Source organism: Simochromis diagramma, unplaced genomic scaffold (assembly GCF_900408965.1).
Source record: "Simochromis diagramma unplaced genomic scaffold, fSimDia1.1 OVJJ01000343.1, whole genome shotgun sequence".
NCBI classification, from domain to species: Eukaryota; Metazoa; Chordata; class Actinopteri; order Cichliformes; family Cichlidae; genus Simochromis; species Simochromis diagramma.
In genome coordinates, this window is record NW_024386831.1 from 7,580,339 (window position 1) to 7,604,636 (window position 24,298).

General features: G+C 42.8%; 1 protein-coding gene across 1 annotated transcript; it reads left to right on the forward strand.

Annotated features, from left to right (window-relative positions):
* The first annotated feature begins 16,209 nt into the window (after window positions 1-16,209).
* LOC120731031 (melanoregulin-like) lies at window positions 16,210-21,783 on the forward strand. Its single transcript, XM_040027757.1, has 5 exons — window positions 16,210-16,519; window positions 16,618-16,867; window positions 19,317-19,407; window positions 19,493-19,659; window positions 21,213-21,783. The coding sequence occupies exons 1-5, from the start codon at window positions 16,446-16,448 to the stop codon at window positions 21,288-21,290; spliced, it is 660 nt and encodes a 219-aa protein (XP_039883691.1). The 5' UTR covers window positions 16,210-16,445; the 3' UTR covers window positions 21,291-21,783.
* The last annotated feature ends 2,515 nt before the right edge of the window (window positions 21,784-24,298 follow it).

Genomic DNA, 24,298 nt, shown 5'->3' on the forward strand with positions numbered 1-24,298 from the left:
ACGGCCAAACTTTGGTCCCTGTTATGTTGTTCCTGCCATCCTTTGACAGAGTGAGTTGTAGAGGTTTGTTGTATCTGCAGAGGAGATTGAGGATTTCCAGCAAGGCTAACGCAGTCTTACTCCACACCACACTCATTTTATGATAAGGGAGATCTACGGCTTGAGATTGGTCCCGGGGCAGACCAGTAGACACTGGCCATAAAAAAGACAGAAGCCATAAAAGAATGGTGATGTGTGCATATGTGTGCGTGAGAGTAAAGGATAGAGAGAGGGAATTTGCATTGTGTGTGTGTGCGTGTATAAAAAAGAGCTAGCCTGGAGAGGCCAAAACAATCACCCAGTATCAGCACTTTATGGTTGAGAATACTATATCACCCTGACAACAAAGGCAGTAAAGCGCTGTATGGCGCTGTAAAACATTGTGTGATTCTGCAGTGAGATGATCGTTAGCACAGCTGGTTAATTGCCTGACCACACCCCTTCTGACACACAAGCGCGTGCACTCACCGACCCACTGCCCCGCACATGTGTACGCACAGAGAGACTCACAGATACACACGAGCACGTCGCGCACACAGAAACGATTCCCCAAAGAAACCATAAAGACGTATGATGGATGAAAGGGAAGGTTGTTGAGGATAATCAGTCAAGGAGACAAGGCGGCATTCAGATGCTGCTTGTTGTTCCAAGACAAATTCATCACAGTGTAATTAGTTTGCGAGACTTCAAACCCATAGTCTCTTTATTGTTTTACTCGTACAACCTAAGAATAACTATAGTAGTAATGTTTGCGAGCACGCCCTCCGTCCCATTAAAGGTACATCAGGACGTTTCTTTAGTCGTCTTGTCAGATTAAAGAATTATGAAAGAAGAAGCAGTGTTTTCCATCTATAAGTCAAAATTTCAGCCCATTATCACAAATTTTTGACTTAATAACTTGAAAGTTATTTTCTCAATATTTTCCCTGTTAATATTTTGACATAATAACTTGAAATTCTGACTTATAAACGGCAAAAACTGCTTATTTCCTCAGTGGAGAAAACAAGCTTCCGTGCAGACTGAATATTTCAGTTTGGATCGCTCTGTCCTGAACTTTTGGGAGAAGTGCTCGTTTACTGAGCTTTTAGTTTGCTTTAGTTTGTTAGATTCATGCCAGCATTAGTTTTCTTTGGCATGTAACCAAACAATAACACAACATGGACAAGCAGTCGCCTCGGTGCGTACGTGTGTGAGGTCTGCATAAAACTAATGCATCTGCAAACAGGAGGATGAGTGCTGGAGTCATAAAAGGCATCTGTCATATAACTTTACACACTGTGCATGACTTTCTCACATGAGGCAAATGCACGTTTCTGCAGGATAAACAGCACGACCTATAAATCAGAGCCCGTCCTGTGTTAACAGTAACGGCTGAGTGAAGAGTGTGTGTGAAGGGTCATTAAGATTAAACACAGTAAAAAAGGAAGAAAATATCCCCCTGCAAGCCTCCCTTTCATCCATGAAATTCCTTTAGGTTAATATCGCGTTAACCACAAACCGAGGAGAGCGGCACATCTCCCAGAACCTCCACGGCTGCAGCAGCGCCCCAGATTTTTGTGTACAACAGAGTTTACTGTACATGCACACTGTACATGTGCCAGCCAGTTTATAGGCAGTCAGCATTAATACAGGCACTCAAGGATAATGAGTAATGAAGGGACATCAATAAGGGCTATGAGCGACATATCTGACGGGGCAGCTTTTAATAATGGCCACCGTCAGCACAGACACACAGACAGATGGAGGCGGGGGGGAGAAAGTGAGCAGAGTAGAGAGGAGTGATGATGGAGATGGATGGAAGAGCAGGGAAAGGAAAGAGAGACAGAGCGGTAGATGCCAAAGAGAGATGGCGTGATAGAGGCATGGAGGAATAAAGGATTCGTCCACTCAGTTATTGCCCTAACAGGGTCCTGGAGGACTGAAGCGTATCACCGTTTGCTGTTGGGCAAGAAGTATTTTACATTTTACACCCTGGACACATCAGCAGATGAACAGGTTCAGATAACCCCATCACCATGCTACTCCTGCGTACACCACACCTGGCTGTAGGTGTGTTTTTATCTTTGCATTATCCCTGCAACGGTGCACCTTTTACCCTCTGACAGCTGGGACAGGCTCCAGCCCCCTCCCTGCAACCCTGAACTGGAAAAGCAGAAGAAAATGGATGGATGGAAATGCACAATCGATACCACTGAAACTGGCTCCAACCCTGGGGATTCCATTAAGATGGACAATAAGAATTTAGGAAAGACTTGAAACTTGGCTGCAGCATTATTAGCATTATTAGAGCACGACTGGCCTGCCATTGGTGGGGTCTTCACGCTTGAAACGGGGTCACTGACCGCCGTGCAGATCCACGCTTCGTCTTGCCATAACAGCTGCCAGGAATTTCTTTGTGTCCCCGTTGACCCACGCTGGGCCTGCTGCCGCTGGCACCCACCACAGCTGGATGCTTGCTGAATCGCCTTCTCCTCCAGGGCTTCCCATTCACCAATCATATCTTCCCAGTGACGGTTCTTCACTGCCGTGGATGCACTTTACTGCAGTGTCATCCTGCTCTTCTGCCATTTTCCCTCCTCTTAAAGGGGCTGGACTCTGTCGGCGTAGCTCATTAAGCTAGGTGAGGGCAAAGTTAGGAAGTAAAGCATTAAAAACAGCATTTTCCACAATAAACACACACAATACCAAAATATATAAAACAGAACCATCGACTAAAACCACAATAAATAACACAGAAAGCACAAAAAGCCACAGCAGAAGTACTTAGGCTCAGTTCAATAAGCTAAGTTCTCTCTTTTCTGTTTTCTTGAATGCGTGGTCAAAAACATTGGCGAAGCATACGAGAGCATGTATATTCAGAGAAATGAAGCGATCTATTAGAAAACCAACCAGCACGTTGATAATTACGCTGTACATTTGAAAGGAGGGAAAGTGCTTCTATCTCCCTCATAGTCTTTAGAACATGACTCAGCTTCATAGAAAACAAAAGCAAAAGCAATTAAGACCTTTCGCCGTTCATCACTGAAATTGAATCGTGTGAAATACAACCCAGCATTATTAGCTGGAGCTGCTAGGCCACTGCCTGGCGCTCAGATATATACATATATATTACAAATAATGGAGGAAAGCAGCTGAAAAATGAATAGAGCAATTTTAATTAGGTGAGAGCTGTGTACTGTGCTATCATGTGTGCCATAATAATAATGAATATGCACGGCCAAGCAGGGATAAAGTGTGTAATGAATGGTATGTCTGTTATTACCTTAATTAAACTGATTTCAAGCAATTCTGTTTGACCGAGCAAGAATCCAGCGGGAAAATAATTTTCTGTCTTTATGAGCGTTTCTCTGAAAGTTTCTCTGCTGCAGTTTGTCGCTGCTGGCAGCACCGCAGACACTCTTTGGATATATGCGTTTTATATTTCAGGAGACTGCGCAGTGCTAAAAGATGGACTGAGAAAGACGCAGACAGACAGACAGACACGAGCGCCGTCTTCCATCTTACTTAAAATGTAAATGGTTGCGTTGGGATTGGTTAAGGCTTCACTGCTAACGAGGCACGCCGGGGTGATAGATGGAGCTTTAATTCTGAGAAGGAATTGAACTACAGGCCTGGGAGACATTAGTTAAGCAACATGGCACCCTTCCCATCCATCTGTGCCTCAGCCTCCTCCCTTTCAGCTCTTTCCGTCCATTCTGCCACCTTGGTTTACCATTACTCAGGGACACGTCACGGCTGGGCCATCCATCAATCCATTGTTTCCCCTTTCTTTCCTCCCATTCACCTCTCTTTACACCCCAGCACACATTTTAAAAAGTCTTCTTTCTTCTGCTCAGGTTCACCCTTCTTCATCTTCTTCATTTAAAACTTTCCACAACTCATCCCAAACACTGTGCTCATGAAACTGTGCTGATGAGTAAAGGTCGCTTTTGCTGTGATGCAGGGAAGAGAGGAGAGCTCAGACTTTATACTTCAGCAGGACTATGAAGACGGGGCGTGGCACATTGGCAGATTGCTGGCTGTTGGTTTAGTGTTGTGAGCCAGCCACATGCAGTGGTGCTCCGTCACATATTACACTTTGCTTTCCATAAACATCAGATTTGCATTAATCAATGCACTCTGTTCACATGGCATATTAGTATGAAGCAATCCAATCACAGCTGTGGCGGTCGTTATCGCCGCAAACTACATTTGTTATTTGTGGGGAGGAGCACCTCGGGCAGTGTGTATGCAGTCGCAGAGTACTTAGGGGTGTAGTTTAAGAAACAAATAAATCAAAGTGATTATTTTAAGGCTCTATTAAGTTAGTGTTAATGAACATTTCACACATCTGCTGCTTTTATTGTGAAAGAGTCACAGGAAACATTTTTCTGTCCCCATGGTTAACACTGACGCTCTCTGTTCATTGCAGATTAAAATAGATACTGATCATTGGTGGTGTCTGCCATCCATCCATCCATCCATCCATCCATGCCTCCATCCATCCATCCATCCATCCATCCATCATGATCTCCATCCATCCATCCATCCATCCATCCATGCCTCCATCATGAGCTCCATCCATCCATCCATCCATCCATCATGAGCTCCATCCATCCATCCATCCATCCATCCATCCCTCCATCCATCCATCCATCCATCCATCCATCATGATCTCCATCCATCCATCCATCCATCCATCCATGCCTCCATCATGAGCTCCATCCATCCATCCATCATGATCTCCATCCATCCATCCATCCATCCATCCATGCCTCCATCATGAGCTCCATCCATCCATCCATCCATCCATCATGAGCTCCATCCATCCATCCATCCATCCATGCCTCCATCCATCCATCCATCCATCCATGCCTCCATCATGAGCTCCATCCATCCATCCATCCATCCATCCATCCATCCATCCATCCATCACGAGCTCCATCCATCCATCCATCCATCCATCCATCCATCCATCATGAGCTCCATCCATCCATCCATCCATCATGAGCTCCATCCATCCATCCATCCATCCATCACGAGCTCCATCCATCCATCCATCCATCCATCCATCCATCATGAGCTCCATCCATCCATCACGAGCTCCATCCATCCATCCATCCATGCCTCCATCCATGCCTCCATCCATCCATCCATCCATCCATCCCTCCATCCATCCATCCATCCCTCCATCCATCCATCCATCCATGCCTCCATCCATCCATCCATCCATCCATCCATCCATCATGAGCTCCATCCATCCATCCATCCATCCATGCCTCCATCCATCCATCACGAGCTCCATCCATCCATCCATCCATCCATCCATCCATCCATCACGAGCTCCATCCATCCATCCATCCATCCATCCATCCATCCATCATGAGCTCCATCCATCCATCCATCCATCCATCCATCCATCCATCCATCCATCCATCCATCACGAGCTCCATCCATCCATCCATCCATCCATCCATCATGAGCTCCATCCATCCATCACGAGCTCCATCCATCCATCCATCCATCCTCCATCGCTCCATCCATCCATCCATCCATCCCATCCATCCATCCATGCATCCATCCATCCATCCATCATGAGCTCCATCCATCCATGCATCCATCCATCCATCACGAGCTCCATCCATCCATCCATCCATCCATCCATCCATGCCTCCATCCATCCATCCATGCCTCCATCCATCCATCCATCCATCATGAGCTCCATCCATCCATCCATCCATCCATCCATCCATGCCTCCATCCATCCATCCATCCATCCATCCATGCCTCCATCATGAGCTCCATCCATCCATCCATCCATGCCTCCATCATGAGCTCCATCCATCCATCCATCCATCATGAGCTCCATCCATCCATCATGAGCTCAATCCATCCATCCATCACGAGCTCCATCCATCCATCCATCCATCAGCTCGTTCTCTGGTTCTTTAAGAAGTTTGTAGTGCAGTAAAAAAATAGAAAAGAGAGATGACAGATGTTTACTTTGATTACACAAACATTACGTAGGCGTATGTAATGAATAGTAGGTTTGTTTTATAATTATAACATGAAGAACGTCGGCGTATAATAATAGTGTCCAACAGTATATTCTACCTAACTCAGCAGCTCATTCTCTTTAAAGATGTCACACATTTTAAGGTCACTTTGAACAACAGGGTAGATGTGAAACGTAAGAGTGAGGTCAGAGGTCAAATGTGAAATGATATTTGGATACAAACTGTAATGTGATATTTAGAATCCCCATGCACCAGCATCATTACTAAATATTACTGATACAAACTAGGGCAGCAGAATTTTAGGCAGTTTTAAAGACGAGACATTTTGTGAAAGTTTGACTTTTTTTGACCTTGAAGAAAAGGTCAGAGGTCAAATGTGACACATTTTACATCTTCATGCAGCACGTTCTATATGTTGACAATAAACACCACAGTTGTAAGAGTCATAGTTTCAAAGTTATAAGGCATTCTGTCAATTTTTGACCAATAAATCATAACAATGTCCATGAAGAGTGGATGAAAGCCAGATTTTAATGGATCGTTAACATGACCTCACTCTACACTCTACAACATTTTACCAGAATTCATTCAAAACGTTTCATGTTTGCAGACAAAATGATGTGCAAACGCTACACAAACATAAACTCCTTGGTGGAGGTGAAAACGTTTCCTGTGACCTTTATTTGTATTTTACATTTACATTTATCATTTCTGGCCAGCTGTTGAAAACGCAGCCTGAAATTAGAATAAAATAAAATATGTCACCCATGGTAACCCATGTCATGAAGCCGTACACACCTGCCAATCAAACGGTGTCACATGCTCACCGACAGACTGAGCAAAAGAAGAGCGGATCATGGACAAAGCAGCCTAGAAGCTGGATCTCATTGACTATACAGTTCAATATTAGACTGAAGGATGCAAACGCGTCGGAAAAAATGTGAAAAATGCAGCATTTTAGAGTGATTTAATTTAAGTGTGAAGGCATCGCCGTTCCTTCCTTCATTACTTTCCTTGTCTCACTCCTCCTTCCTTTCATCGAGCCTTCCCCGCCACGCTCCCGCCTCCAGCGTCCATCATTTATCACCCTGAATCCAACATCGCTTCAGCCTTACTGTGTACCTTCCCTCTCTTTCTCCTCCCTTACAACATATTAATCCTTCGTGCCAGTGTGAGCCCTCCCATTCTTGCACTTTTTCATCACTCTTTATCTCCGCCTTATCTCTCCCTCTCCCTGCAGCACCACACCCTGCCATTGTTGTCTCTGTGACACATATTCTTCCCATTTGTCACTTCTCCTCCTTTAAATGAAAACATTCATCCCTTCACCCGTCCCCCTTTACATCCCGCTCTCACTGTTTATTTACTCATCCCTTTCTGTCGTCCTGTCATGGAAGGTAAATCCATCCTTCTTCTACTGTCCCCCTCACTTCCCCTTTGTCTCATCCTTGATCTCCTCAAACTGTCCTTCCAGTCATACAAAGTGCATGGGCTCTTTTTGATAGCGGGTATCTATTAAACACAGGTTCAGGCCAGATTTAGCAATAACACAGGACTCTGGCTACATCCATCTTCTCCTCTTTGCCTTTCTCCACTGACCCTTCCCTATCTGCCTCAGTCCATCCATCCATCACGCTCTTCTTCTCTTTAGTGTTACACATGAGCTGGTGGCAAGGTAATGATTGGTTTAAACAGGTAGTCTGTATGCATGGAGGCTCGCTAAACGATATTAATGGTGTGTGTTTGTGTGTGTTTGTGTGTGCTTTCCTGTATATTGCATGAGACTTAATGCCCTCTAACATTATCAAGCCCCGGTGCGATAAGCACGTGCAGACAAGAATTCACATAATTACTTTATGTAATAACTATCAGTTCAGTCACAACCTGCAGGACGAGGTCACCGCAGAGTTAACGTTTGCATCCCGCGTTTATCGTGAAAACACGCATTACTTTTTCATGAGGCTGTACACAAATGTGCTGAAAGGATTTCCTTCTGCATAAATTACTTGCTCTCATTCTTCTTCTGCCTCGACTTTTATTCACGTTAGTGCAGCAGTGGACGAGTACGACTTGCTGCTAGTAGCAGCTTGGTTGTTAATGAGTGGACAAAAAAGTTTTTGTCCCAAATGCTGACTTTAATTAGTTTGATTAAATGTTCATTTTCCATGTAATTTTGTTACATAATTACAGCATAAAATGCTAAATTTAATGAAATTCAGTTTATGCCAACCGCAAAATGATTAAGTAATTGGATAAATAATCCTTCGATTTCACATATTTCTGTTGCATTTTACTAAAAATTATTGCTTTACATTTATTGAGGGTTTACGAGTCCAGCTTCTGGAGGCAGAACCATAAACCATCCAACTCCAAATCTGAGACGCAGCAAACATTTTTACTCTGGTTTTCAAATGCTGTTTGTTTAACTTTCAGAAGTAATGATCTCATTCTGGGTTCAAATTCACCCCTTCACAAACTAAGAGACGTGTTACACACCTGCATTTTCTACTGCACAGCATCACACTCTGCCAGAGCTGTTACAGTGTTACCCTTGATTAGAAAGGATGTGCTGGTGAGGAGATGAGGAGGCCTACAGATGATATGTATGGGACTGATAACAGCAGACTTTTGCCATTCAGTAGACTGATAACATCCAGACGTGGCGACCAGCTCAATCAGAACCTGAATGTCCACCAGAGACCAGCTGTCAGCTATAAGAGATAAGAGACAAACTTCAGGTCCATAATTTGTTGGACAGCTGAATCATGTTTTCCATTTTTGTCTCAGTACACCAGCACGGGGGATTTTAAGTCAAAGACTAAAGATGTGACAGAATAAAAAAAGGATTTCTGTGGTTGAGAAAAACAGCTTCATAACATTTAACCAAGTCAAGGACACTCGACTGAAGGTTTACACCAAGGTGCAAACCACTGGTTACACTCATCATCAGGGAGGGCAGATCGGACTTTACCAGAAAACATCTCAAAGAGCACTTTTCTCACAAACTAACCAAGTTTATTTGCACCAGAATGAGGGAAGGAGCAAAAAAAGCTCATGATCTGAAGCACACCACATCACCCACGTCTCCAGTTTTTATCAGTTATGTGAAACTGCCAAAGTGAAATCTTTTCTTTCTCCAAAAACGCATTCATGCCTTCATCACCTCGTGATTGGATTACCGCAGTTCTCCGTTTTTGGGTGGAGAACACTCAGATCTCCATCACTTGCAGTTTGTCCAAAATACTGCTGCACATTTTTTAACAGGTCAGGTCACTCAATTTATTTTATTTAAAGTTATTTAAAGTTTCTGGGCTGCCTCTCCTCAAAGTAGCCATCCATCAAGACTTTCTCCATTTGAAGCAATGCATCATCAGGGATTGTAACATTGTAACAGCCGGTCCTTTTATTGAATTAAATTATTGATCTGTGGTTTAATGTTGTTTTTTTAACACATGTGTTGCTTAAAATGTGCTACAGAAATAAAACTGACATTGACATCAACTGCTAAACATAGTGGAGGTGGTGTTATGATATATATAAATAGATTGTATATATTTCAGGCTTACAGGATTCAATTTAAGAGTTTGAAGTCAATAAAAATTATGACAGGACAAAATGCAGTTTTTCTCCAGATATTAAACGTAAGGCTCTACAGCAAAGCGACCTGGTTTGCTAGAACACATACACACTGTTTTATCACTGGAGAACAGACCCAGGACTGCAACGCTTCACAGTCAATGGTCTTTTTGAGCCTGTGAACATGGGGGACCGTGTCTATAACAACTACACGGTGCAATTCTTATTTATATGCCATGAATTAAAGTTAAAAGTTGACACTTTAGTCACATCTCGATTGGATGTGCTAACATCCATGATGTAGAGAGGCAACATGACAAAAGTTTAATCCTTGTCCAAATACTCCCAGAGATAACTGTGTATGTGAGATCTGCAGCAGGGATGGGAAGTACTCAGATTCCACGTCGTGTTTCTTGAGCAGACACTAAAGTTATTACTTGTCAAAAGTCTGGCACATAACAGCTTAGCAGCATAAGAAATGATGACACCCAGACAGAAGGTGGGGTATTATAGGCTAAAGGACACATTCTCCTGGGGAAGAGGCCGGCAGCATGCAGGCTATCACTTCTAAGCTGTGTTTGTTTACTAGTGAGTCACACATGTTGACACTGAAGACCACCAAATGACAGAAAAACATAAGACACATAAAGGGACTGACTTTCGACCCCGTTTTACATTAAAAAGTGAGAAGAAGCTGTCTTTGAATGAAACTGCTGGAAACAAAAACCAAAACAAAACAGAAAATAAAGCTCGCTAGCTCAAGTTCATAGTGGCATGCTCATTTGCGTGCACTGCCGCCCACGCACGCCTACGCACGTGTGTGCAAACAGTTGCAAAGAGTGGGTGAGAAAGAGTCAGACTAAGAAAAGACCTTTGATATTCAGCTTTCATTATTTGGGCAACATCTTCTGCACGCATCTAAATCTGCAGAAACGCAGATTTAATGTTTGTGCTGCTGCGAGCTCGCTTTATGTTACGTTGGCTGTACTGAGGTCACTCTTGGATTAATTTAGACCTTAAACAGAAGGTCAGTTCATCTGTGCAAACTCTGAAAGTTAATGTCTTGCTTTAATATAACAGGATCATTTAACACTTTCTTCTCTGCTTCTATTAATCGTTTCCTTTAGGCGCAATCAGTGAACTTGAACTAAAGATTTCCACATATGCCTCAAACTATATTCACAACATGCTACCCCACATCAGTGTATCTGTGCAATTCAACAGTGCCACCTAGAGCTCAAGGAAAGCATAGCAGCAGTGAATTATGAGTGGGTGCAGATCTGCTCATCAACATACTGTCATGATCTGTCTTCTACTTTGACTCAGTGTGTGTTTGCGTGTGTGTGTGTGCACATCTTGTCAGTCACCTCCGGTGTGATCTCTACAGCTATAATTATTCATGGTCGGTCAGCTGTCAAGTCATGACGTTTACATTCATGCATGAGTCGGACAAAGATGCAGAGCAGCACATTCTCAAACACACGTTTGTTATGAGCTGCAGTGGCATCATATATCACCATCGTGGGAATAAAGGCATCGCTTTGCTTCATGAATGTGGCCAAAATGGCACAGAGTGTGTCCGGGTTACATTAAGAACCACCTGCACTAATTATTTAAAGACACAGCAATCAACCGATCGCACAAACACTGCATCACGCCACCTTTCAAGCATCCTCGTGTGGAAACATCCTGGTTGTTCAGGCGAGCACAAAATCAAGTCTGAATGGAAATGCCTCACACAGCTTTCTGTGTGTTCCCCTCAGGGTATTAGTGTGATATTGGCTATTTCCTGTTTTGAAGGCGAGTTACTTTACAGTCAGGCAGAGACGCAGATGGCCTAGTCACCTCTCGGTGATGGTCTGTGACTGGCATGATTGCTGTGCGGTCTCTGTTTGTCTGTCTGCCTCTTTCTATTCCACCGCGACGTCCCTCATTCCCTCTCTATCAGCCTGCTCCCCGACTCTTGTTTTCTAGTCTCTTTGTTGCTTTATCTGCTGGTGCATGAACACTAAAGTGAGTTATTTTCATAGTTATCTCATGTGGAGACGGCAGGGTCAACTGTTAGAGTGGGTGTAACAAGCAGGAAGTTGAGGCAATAAGTCTTTCTTTGTTTCGAGGCTCAAGAAGACGTAATTGTTCACGGATGAAAAATAGCTGTCAGTTAGAAAGGTTAAAATAACAGCTGTAAGAAGCAAGTAGGCTGCACATATTTCATGTTCAACCAGCACCACACCCACTACACGTCTTCCTCTAAAATAATACCATGTAGCTGCAAAGGAAATGTTATCACTTCCAAGTCGTGGGAGACGCAGTGGCATGAATGCATAGACAGAAAAAATAAAGTCTGCTCAAGGTACCTGATTTTTATATGAGTTTGAATGTTTACCACAATTACATCAAGAGCTCTCCACATTTATGAAGTGAGAAAGACGACTCCGAGTGAAAGCTTTTCTGCTTTACTTCCACAGCATTGTCCCGGACTCAAACGTTGTCCTCAGCTTCCCAGCGTGTTCAAATGTGAGAACAACAGTTCCTGAACCACATATGTGATGAACAACACCCCTGACACGCCAAAACAGCCACATTTGACATCCTGAGAAGGAGAACATCAGAGGCTAAGCGCATGCAAACAGACTGTCTGTACAAAAACATAAATTCAGGTAGATTTAAATAGATAAGATCCTCCAAGTGTCCTCACACCTGATTCTGATTATTCCTACCAGAGCACAGCAATAAATAACTTCACCTTCTGACAGTCATGAACATCTCATTTAGAAAAGGAAGGAAGGGTGGCGGTGTTGTGTCTGCTGCACCGTTTTATTAGCCGTGCCAGAACGATGGTTTGAAATATGACCACTTCCTGATCTCCGTGTCAGCTTCTCCTTCGTCTGTGTTTTTCCGTCTGTGGCTGTCAGTCTGTGGCACAGCTCTCTCTCGCACACATACACATTATCAACCTATCATCATGGACTGCTGGTTTATGATAATCGCGTGTCATCCTGAGCCAGTTTTATTATTGATCACCGGCTGTAATGATCAGAAGATGCAGATGATGGCACCACCCTCATTGATTACCGGTGACAGCTACAAAGCATGGCATAATTCTCATTGATCAGCGGTGACGGCGTGTAAAAAAATGGTGTCATCTCCATCGATTAGCAGTAAAAATGTGCGGCAAAGATGCCCCGTCGGTCCCCACTGAGTGGAGCCCTTTTACACGCACTTGTATTCATCATGTGAATGTGTGTGGTACACGTGTGTTAGGAAGAAGATGAAAAGCGGCAGGAAATAGACTGAAAAGAAGATGCTAAACTTTGCTGCAGATCTTTAACACCTCTATAGCCACGGCACGCCCCCATAGAAGAGACCATTTCATCAGCAGGACAAGCTGCAGAGAATCGGCTAAACCCTGAGGCACCGAGCGAGCACCGAGCGAGCACCGAGCGAGCACCGAGCATCGCCGTTACCCCAAGAGGAGATTTGTGGCACGGCGGGTTTAAGCTGTTTCAGAGGCAGGTGGTTTAGATGCTGTGGCTCATTGGCGGCACATTAATAAACTTAAATAATAAACTACACAAAAGCTCCACCTGACAGTCACTGTGTGCAACTACACATCTATTAACCTCCTCTTTATAAGAAGAGCCTGTGTGGTGCAGGTTTGGTGTGAGCACTTACCTCAGATTCATCGCAACTTTCAAACAGGTAGGTAATCTAAGACATGGGTTATTTCCATGAGCTGTGATAGCTGTAACATTTGTTTGTGAGTGTAAGTTACTGCTGCTTAATATCACTTTTGGTGAAGAGCTTATTATTTTTGCACTCTCCTTCTTATCGTCTCCTTTACTCCCCGCACTCCTCTCTGTTCCCGTTTCTTCTTTCACCTCGTTCTTCTCAGTTAGTCTTGATTTCTTCTTCCTCGCTGTCTCACTCCCCCCATCTTTGTGATTTATATGTTTCCTGGTGGTGTTTTTCCCCCTGCTACCTTGATGAGTGCTCAACCACACATGCATACACACACACACACACATTAGATGGATGAGCTGGAGATAACTAAAGCAGCCAGACTTCACTGTGAATTATAATCACCTTCAATCTGTGTCTCTGAATCCCTGCCCAGTTCTTCTGTTCATGGGTGGGTGTGTGTGTGTGTGTGTCAGGAAGCTCTACTCTCCTCACCAAGTCATGTGTGAGCGCCTCTTTCATGAATGTAAGTGATGGAGCAGCGAGGAGTTTGTTCCCTGAAGGGTTGCGTACGAGTGTGTGTATATGTCATTGCTCCTACTTATTATTCTCTGCGTCCCCTGGTGTTTGACCTGTTGTGTCGAGTTGGAATATAATGCTATTTCCACTGCTGCTCACATACAGTGCACACACTCAGACACACATACCTTGAGGCAACAGCCATCAGGGTCCATCACTCACCCTCACATAAGGTATTCAACTGCACTATGTCAATGTCACATTGCCATTGGCCCAGTGTGTGTCTGTGTGTATAAAAAAGGAAGAAAGAAAGCTGGTGGTCCAGCAGTCAGTGAGGTAGGAGGAGAGAATGCACACTGGAAATATAAATCTCAGACAGCGAGAGGAGAGGGAGGCGATGTTTGAGGGAAAATCCATATACCTGAACTCGCCAGCGATAACCTGCACACATGTGAGAGAGTAAATTTTACAATAAACAAATGGCTTAGTTTTTTGTTTTCACTTCAGTCTTCTTCGAGTTGATGCCAAAATGAGTTTGCATGGTAGAAAAGGTTCAGCTACACGAGGAGCGCTCCACATGCTCCACATAGACACTCTGATCAGAGCAAAACTGGCCCAAATTTCATAAACCGTGTAACCGCACGTGTCTGAGTTCTTCCTGCACACTCAGGCCTCTGTGATGTAAATGCGTAGAGATGTAAACTTGTGTCCTCTCCAAAGTCATCCGCGTCCAGGCTGAAACGCTCCTCCCAGGACACTTTTCTTTTTAATGCAAACTCGTTCAGAACTACGAGCAACATAACAACAGCAACCACGGCAGATGGTAAATATCCATCTTCAGAGAGCTGCTCAAACGCGCCGGATAAGACAGCAACTTGAAGAAGACAAATGCGAGAACCATTCATCACTTTTACATGTCACACTAGTCTAATTAGAAGTGTGGGTGCAGTACAGCATGCAAACAGCACACTGTATGAAATCATATCCCGTGTAAACAAGGAGTTCAATGAGGGTATGTATCCACGTCACAGCGGGCAAGGCGCGGCGTGATCTTCCCAACACCAGAGGCCGTGAACTGAGTAACGTTTGGACTGTTTAAGAAAGAAATACATAAACCCCTCAGATCCTCACGCTCACCGGCTCGTGCAGATGTTTTCCATCGTGTCTGCAGTTTTCTAAATAATTCCATTATTGTCCTATTTTCTATAGCCCACTTTAAATACTGCAGCAACCCACAAGAGAGAGTCTTAGATCGCTTTGATGTTTGAAATGTAAATTTTCATGTAAATGTGCCAGAAATTTATGAAGAAAATAAATAATTTAGTCGCTGTGATAATGTGCAGGAACTATGCACAAAAGCAAACACAGCCAAAACATGTTTTTCACTTTCTTCTTGATGACTAATCAAACCTGATGGTGGAAGTGAAGAGAAACAGATGTGATAGCAAGGTTTTCATGGCTGAGGAGGTAACGATGCTGTATGACGAATCCTCAAGCTTCATCGACAGCTCATAATAAAAATAAACACAACCAGCGTGTCTGAGTGAGAGGGGCCCACATGGGCGAGAAAGAGCAAAATGGGGTGATGCTGCCATCTACTGTGGAAGACAGGAACTTCTCATTTTGAAAAATCTATCATTTCCTTCCTTTTCGTACCTGCCCAGATGTTTGTTAACTCTGACTTATGACTCACTGAAGCATTAAAAGAAGGGATGGACCAGTCTTGTGTCTTCACATAGCAGATATCTTAGTATCTTTATCTTAATCTGTCCAAAATATCTTCAACACACGAACATCTGAAAGTCATGTCCTCAACAAACAGGAAAAATAAGCCTGACACAAGACCTGAGAGAAGCTTCTGGACCTTCAGCTGATCCGTCTTGAGCCACAGGTCTCCTTCAAAAAGACTGTAAAGAAGTGCATTAAATATTTATCTGAAAACGTAACATCTGACTTCTTATGCGATCTTTTGAAATCATCCATAAACTAGTCATCACATTGTCTCAGGTGATGACTCCTGTGGTGAGAAACACACTGCTCCTAACTGTGGATCACGTTCACTCCAGACTGTGTTTTAATGTCCCAGGGACAGCTTTAATCTTCCAGACTGCAGCGCTGTGCTCCAGAACGATCACACAGGACTTTCCAACAGAAGACTCGAGTATTAGAGGGATGTGAGAGCAGATATTAATAAAGCATCGGTATAAAAGGCCTCTTTCTGCTTCAGGTAATGAGACACATATTCAAGTATAACAAAAATCACACTTCCAGTTTCAGAGCAGTAAACTCAAGAAGTGTGAGTTTTGAAGTGTTGCTGCCTTCGCCACTGCAATCTGGACCATCAGGACTTACTGAGTGTGCCATTCATCCCTGGAGTATCCTGTGTGTGTGTTGTTGTTTACCCCTGTTTCTTTTTCACGTGGATAATGTAATTGACCGAGGGAGGGAATTCAGCCTAGGACAGAAGGAAGCACGTAACAGGATCGGCTCGTGCTTGGAGTTTGTGCCCTTTTTGTTTTGGTTTTTTGGGGATTTTTGAAGAAATCTTTGACTAAAGGCTGTTTTGGGATTTTATTGTGAAGGATCAATATCCATTATTTAAAAAAAAAAAAAAAAAACTTTTGGAAAGAGCCAATGGGAGCTAAGTTTACCATCTGCTGCTGTCACTATCTGAAACACAACCAAGAAGAGAGGAATGCTATTTTGCGGTTAGAGAAACTCTGTTACGATCCCAACTCGTCACCCTTTATTTTAATACACCAAAGTACACATTTATAGTATCCTAGTTTTATTTCTTTCTCTCTAGGATGCACAGCACTCCCAGGCCACTTGAGCAGCTATCCAGTGGGTCTAGTGACAGTGAGACAGAAGAGAAGAACATATTCGGACCACCACCTTCAAAAACGAGTCAGTGGAAAAACCAGCAAAGCCAGAGGAGCACCGCTGATCAGCAGGCCATCGCAGACAGAACCGAAAACACTCCCATCAGTCAGGGACTGGATCGAGAGTTACAGGCTTTCATCAGCATGAGAGACCAGACTGACGAGGCTACGGAGGTGACAGAAAACATGCTGTACACTACAGACGCTGAAATAAGCGTAATGAAACAGCAGCGTTTATCGCAAAACTGGGAAAAAACATATTTATAAAACAATCTGTTCTCATCTGGGTGTGTAACGTATAGGAGTCAATCTGCTCACAGGATATGCCACTTAAGCTTGTAAACTATATAATAGGGTATTTTTTATTAATATTAGTGTGTATTCTCCAGCAGTTTAAAAGACGTCGAGGTATGTCTAAATTCCAGTGAATGCAGTTTTAATTAAGAATTTAAGGAATCTTTCAAAAAACACAAACAAAACAAAACCCAACATTTACCGGCCAAACTGGAGTTCCTCGTGACTGGATGCTGTCAGAAAATTCCCATCTGCTCTCCACTGGATCTCTCTAATGTAATAATCTAAAAAGGGCAGACACACAGGTGACTTTCATAGAAGCCTGATTTATGTCAATAAATAATATGAAATAGTGCCACAGATAGTGTTTCAGTGACAAAAAAGCCATAATAATTATGAATATGCATAAAAGCCTTTGTTAGATTAGATTAGCTGAGAAAGTGCGAGGCAAGAGGAAAAGCTGTTGCTCTCACTCAGAAAATGAGAAAGAATGCAGCTGTCTAAAAACAGCTATTCAGCAAATGTGACCACGGGTCAATTAGTGATTGAGCACCGACACACACAAACGCACAAACAACACACAGAGACCACGTGCTCCTTACTTACTCAGTCACCCAGCGCCTATCACTGCTGTTTATTCGTTAGTTAGACTCCATCATTGTCAGTGCGCTTGTGTTTGGAGGTGGTGGATGTACAAACCCCAGCACGTCTCGACTTTTGATTTTGAATCCTTATTTTTTCAGGGTTTTTTGGTGACATTAGCAAGCAAAAAGTTTATTGGTTTGTTTTTTCTCAACTTTTGAGTCGTGCTTCATTTCTGCGCCGAGGGAACACATCAGGACAGAGGCCGTTTTCTCAGAATTTCAGGACCGCAGCTCAGTGAGCGTTTGAGTTTAGTGCACACGTCAGGCTGCAGGACACAGTGGGCACATTGTGTAAATAAATGAACTCCTTGATGGAGATGTAGGTCATTAGCTTGGCAGGCCGGTCAAAGAGAATATTCACTGCACAATTCTCAGCATGCTGCGGGACTGCTTTTAATATTAGGACAAAAACAAAAAACTCAGCAGGCCTGAAACATTAAAGAGCCCTCACAGTGGTGGGGGCCGAGGGGGTGGGGTTATCTAGAAGATGAAGTAGGACATACCACTGTCAACTTTGTGTATTTTATACTTTAGAGTTAAAATCTGTTTTTTCTGTATAATTTAAAGACAACTTTCAATTTTTAAGAGTGGACTTTTAACAATATTTTAACTCCCAGACAAACACAGTGGCTGTGTGAGGAGCCAAAGTGCAAAACATGGGAGACAGAGTTAATAAAAGTCAACTTTAATAGCTAAACCCTTTTTATTTCTTTAACTCAGTCACCTACTGCTTATCACAAAGAAAAAAACCACGTATCCAACATACAGCAGCAAAAGTGTTTCACAAAAAAGTCCCATAAGGCAGAAACTTACACTGATAGAGCACAGACGATGTTGCAACAAGAAGGCGGGACTATTTATACACATGTGTATAAATAGTCCCGCCCAATTTATACACATGTGTATAAATAGTCCCGCCCAATCTACAAATTTGGGATCGGCACACTAGATAATGAGGAACAGGTGAAGACAATCAAGACAAAGAGACAGAGGGGGCATTGAAATAAGACATAACTAACCTCCAAAGTAAAACAGGAACAAGAGATGAATGAACTGTGAGGGTGTAGCACCCCACCACTCTGTACTGTGTCCAAAACCTGGGACCCCCGTTTTGACCAAACTAGGTGGGCTGTTGTGTTTGAAGCAAAGTAAATACCACAATGATTCTACAGTTTCCAGTCCTCTGATAGCAACTCCAACATTAAACACACTTACCTGCAGGTTAAAAATCACACACGATTTTAAAGAATTTACCCAGACAACCCTTTAACACAAGAAGCTCCTAATAACACGTCCAAAAAGCAAACTGCTAAATATTAAACCCATAAAATAAAATATACCTTTCAACGAGGACATTGGGTCACTAAAGAGTAATAAGTAAACGTCTGACGAAACAAAAAGTAAAAATGGCTCTGTTGTCATGAAAATACTAAACAGGATTCAGCCATCATTCATTTTGTTATTCGTACATGTGCGATTCATAAAGCCTGAGGACAACTGACGGCTCTTAAGTGGAAGGTGTGGGTGGACTGGTAAATAACTTTCTGCTGATTCCAGGCTGATTCATGAGGCTGACATTTGTGCTTTTTTAAATTGAATACACTGCAGAAATATCATTTCCCTCAGTTGTAAGTTGCATCATCATTAGTATATTTTAATTAGGAAGTGTTTGTGTTTGTCTACAGGAATGGGAGAAGTTGAATTATGACATACACACCTTGCGCTATGCCAAACGAGAGGTCAGAGCTCGGTGGAAGAAAATCCTGCTTCAGCTCGGTGAGTTCTCGGTTGTTTCCGCTCCTTTCTGCTGCCTGTGTAATTCCCCGTTCTTCCCACTGCTCATCTCTTTGGATCCCTGCAGGTTACCAGTGTGAGGTGGACGCCTTGCTGTGTGTGAACAAACAGAGCCGATTCAGTCGGGATGAAGAACATCTTAACAAAGCGACTGAACTGTTGACGCAGCTGCTGGACCACACCTCTCTGTTCCCTCCTGGAACAGGACACCAGAACCGATACCTCTGTATCATGGTACACGCAAACACGCATCCATAACATTGTCAACCCCTGGTCCCTGGACATTATTCCTACTTTTTCAAAGGAAATATTGGACACTGCAGTATCTTTTATCTGTTTTAAAAACAAAAAGTCTGGTGAATGGATCTAAGCTCCCATTCGTGTAAAAAATGGACTGTAAACCTGTTCACAGTGTACCCAGAAAATGGGTGTATGGATTTTCAGGCTTCATTGATTGTCATAACACAGAGTTTGCTCTTCTGTAAGTTTCATATGGCTGGAATTTAGACCTAGTTAGCTTGTCTTCTTCACCCGTGGAGTACCTCAAGGCTCCATTTAGGGCCTGTTTTCATTTACTGGTATAAACCCCCTCGAGACCCTATTTGCTGTACACATCTCCACACTTCTCTAAATATAAATATATCTGCTTTTGAATTTCAGTGACTGCTGGTAATGGGTCCATCCTCTTTCTTCAGTTGCAGGATTATAAGACAGAGGATCCTGTCTGGTCCTCTGAGAACCATAATGTAGCCATTTAAGATCAGTATCATCCAACCTTGATGCTCATTTCAGGAATCGTGGCGTGACACTGATTCAAGATTAAATTCTGCTACTTTTTTCAGCTTTTTTCTGAACATTGTTAAATTGAAGTCCATCACTTTTCTCAACTCCAGAATATTGCTCAGTTCACACTGCGTTGTTTGCAGCTGCTGCAGTAAACATTTCACTGGCTTCCTGTCAAATGCAGAACTGATTTTAAGGCCCTTTTATTGCTTTTTCAAAGCCAAGTGTGGGTTGGCAGCCGGGAAATGAACTTTTGCTTTATTCCTGTCACGGTTCTGGGTCATTTTTGACCCAGCTTTTCCTGTTTCTGTTTTGGTGTTTTTCTTAATTATGATTTGTTTGGGTTTTTGAGTTGTGTCATGTCAGTGTGTTCAGTTTTACCTCTCCCCTGTCTCGTTAGCCTAATTTCTCTTAGCTGTGTCTCCCTCCTGTTGCCCATTCCCTGATTACTCCCTGTGTATATAAGCCCTGTGTTTTCCTGTGCTCTCTGTTGTGTTGTGCTCTCTCCAAGCTGTGTGATTGTTGTGTTTCTACTTTGTTTTGTTTCTGTTAGTTATTTTTATGGGATGTTTTTCCAGCATTAAAGCTGTGTTTTGAGTTCATGTCCTGTCTCCCAGAGTCCTGCATTTCGGGTCCTTTTTCCTGCTTGCCTACCTGCCACACAGCCCACCATGACAATTCCACTCTCGCTCTTAGATACTCAAACCGTCTGCTTTTAACTCCTTGATCAAGAATAGAAGGAAAGGATGCTTCACAGTAGAATGTTGTCTTGATAAGGTTAATCTTGTTAGGCTGCATTTTTGCTGTTATGTTCAGAGATTCTTACAAAGAAGCTCCTGTTTATAAACTACAGTTCCTCTCACTTTCTACCCTCCCCGTTCTTCACTCTTCTTTCACCTCTTCTCTCATATCTCTACTGTTTTGTTGTTGTGCCTCTTCCTCCGACTACATCTGTCTGCTAAACAGTCTTTAACTACTTTTGTGTTTCTTGATGTTTCTCTCAGGACCGCCTGGTGTTGCTGGACAGCGCTGAGGACTTTGTCAGACTGGCCAAGGAAAAATATCCCAAGAAAGAAGGCTGAGAAAATGAGCCAAAGACCGAAGGAGTCCTTTAAAGAATGTGGACTCATGCTGTTTTAACACATTTGACCACATTTCAGTTTTAATTTAAATCCTGAAGTTTAATTCTAACCGAAAACCCCTTTTTGTCCCAGCTCAGTCTGTTAACTTGTGCTTGTGTTGTTTGGCTTATACAATTTGTAAAAAAACAAAAGTAAATACTATTTTAATATTTATTTTTTATGTCTACATCGTCACATCATTTTTAACTAAATCCATAATTTTCAAAGATAATAAAAATTATTCAGTAAAAACTAAAATAACCTTTGAAACTATATTATTTATCTCTATATGTACAGTATTTTACACATAAACAATTTAAATGTATTTAAAAATAATCTTTAACACTCTTTTGTTAACACTTGGAGTAAACTGTCTTTATTTTCTGTCATATTGGGTTGTTTCCCGTCCACGTCGTGACCATTAAAATATATTCACTCATTACGAGTTCAATCTTTTTTTTACTGTAATAGTAGTTTTGTCCATAAGGTGGCAGCATATATACACATTGTGGAAGAGACACACACACTTTAACCATAATCGCCACAATCACCAGTTAACCTAATAAACATGGCTTCAGACCTACAAACTGCTGTCAGACCAACCAGGAGGTCAGAACTGGAAACCGTGTTGATGTGACGTGACAGTGCTGACCATCCCACACTGAGACTCTGCTCACTCCTTAAAGTTATCGCTTCACAGAATTGAGAAAAGGATGAATCCTCATGATTTGCTGCTCAAACTGTGATCGTGGAGACTGAGGATTAAGTTATCAGGTTAAATTTAAGACGTCCCAAATCTGGATTTAGCTTTCAGTTCAAAGGAGAAGTGCTCGAAACACTTATTCTTTATTCTTCTATAAGAATAAAATGGAAAACTATGCACACAGTGAGTTATGCAGGCTGTCTACCGGAAATTAAACTTCCTTTTCTTCCCGCTTTTAACCCCCCTTTCTCTAAGATTTGTACAGGATGCCGATGACAACGTCCCATCTTTGCTTTTTATCCAAGCCATTTTAGAATAACTGTTAACCTGCACACACACACACACACACACACACACACACACACACACACACACACACACACACACACACACACCTGAGACTCTCCACATGTTCAGGTTCAAAGGGTGTGTGACAACGTTTAGTGTGTGGTGCACTCCTTATTGCACACATGCACAAAGAAGCAGTTTACTCTGACCCAGATATTGTGCTCTTCAAGGCCCCTTCCAAAGTTTGGGAAACAGATGTGGAACTAAAAGAGGGGAGACGCTGGGGGAGGGGAGAGTATGAGATACGGACCAGTGGTCTGGCAGCATTGAACGCCATTGTGCTGCTTGCACCTTTTTCTCATTAAACCGCTGTGTGTGTGTGTGTGTGTGTGTGTGTGTGTGTGTGTGTGTGTGTGCATTTTTACATCGAGCACTGCTTGCATCATTCTCCACACACACACACACACACACACACACACACACACACACACACACACACACAGTGATCAGTTTGTATTTATTGGACTGAAATATGACAGAAGAGAGAGAGTCATTGATTGAGAGGGTGCTTTTGTATGATGTCAGACTAGAATATTTAGACAGAAAGACGTGTTCTGATTTCAGGGTTAAAAGCTCACTATATAACCTTTGGAAAACACACTTCTCATCTGCTGGGTGTGTGTGTGTGTGAGTGAGACAAAAGCAACCAAAGGCCAGTCAGCGAACAGCTCGCTGTGGTCAGTCACGATCACAGACACAGCGGTCATTCAGACAGTGACTCCAGCTGATGGTCATTTTACGAGATGCTGAAGTGGATTGTTGTCCCCAGACGCACAAACACAGATGCGTAATGTTAAACGGTTTGGTTTCTCGGGGTATTCATCGCAAAGTCACGCCTGAACCGTCTGACCGGCGTGCCCTGATTCCTTTGTCCCAGTTTTTTAATCTTATTAACAGATTTTATCTTCTCCTTCCTGCAGCAACTACTAAACTGTTAAATTACCGCAAAAGCAAATAAGAGAAAAACACCATTGTGTTTCTCTTTTTGTCTTCTGTCTGTGCATTTTCCCCTTAATCAGACTGTTCCCGTTTATTAAAGATAAACCAACACAAAGGTCGGTACCTGTTAGGTGAAGCAGAGCGACAGATGGTGCGTTTCATGTCTTTCAGTAGCTGCATTTGTTATGAGATAATAAAGTGAGGACCCACATGCAGACACAGTAAGCTTTAATACTAGGCTGATTTAAAAAAAACAAAACTTACAAAAAGTCCTGGAAAGAACAAAAATCTGGTACAAATGAAACGCGAATCCAGGAAGGTAAATATGAGGGACACACAGAGAGCTGGAGGGTAAACAGGACGACGGACGAGCTGATTGGGTGCCGGTGAAACCGATGAGGGCGGAACAGACAGCTACAAAAGACAACAAAAGAACGCAAAACAGCCAAAAACAAAGTTACAACAGAGAGTTCATACGAATAAACCAACATGTAGCAGAGATGTGCACAAGAATAAACACGAAGAGACACGACAACTGCTCACAGTAGTTTAAAAAGAGAGCCCACTGCCAGCATGGAGTGTGAGGTAAGCAGACCCAGCTAACAGCAGCAGATTTTTATCAGGCGCTGCCTTTTAGTTTTGTGCTCATACGTCTTGTCTTCAGTATAAAAGTCTTTGGTTTAAGCTGTGACGAGAGGCTCTGTAAGTCATATTTACAAAATGCAGCATTTTGCATGCAATTTTGCCATTTACCTGTTCAAAATTCATGCACTTTGCATGAAATATGTAGCACACTGCACATGTGCCACCCTTTAAAGGCTGGAAGGGTTAGGGTTAGCTATGTTATCTAATAACTCTCCTGTCTTTGCCTCAAAGCAGAGGACCAATAAACACAGACCTGGAGTCTGCACGATGAAATAAACTCAACGCTAACAGGATGTCTTTGTCGTCGGTGACTTCACTTATGCAAATATTGACA

Bases quoted from the DNA above. Each gene is read 5' to 3' on its own strand.
- LOC120731031 (XM_040027757.1), top strand. From the start codon at position 16,446: ATGGGAGCTAAGTTTACCATCTGCTGCTGTCACTATCTGAAACACAAC. The intron at 16,868-19,316 runs GTGACAGAAAAC...GTTTGTCTACAG, and splicing joins AGACTGACGAGGCTACGGAG to GAATGGGAGAAGTTGAATTA. The intron at 19,408-19,492 runs GTGAGTTCTCGG...GGATCCCTGCAG, and splicing joins GAAAATCCTGCTTCAGCTCG to GTTACCAGTGTGAGGTGGAC.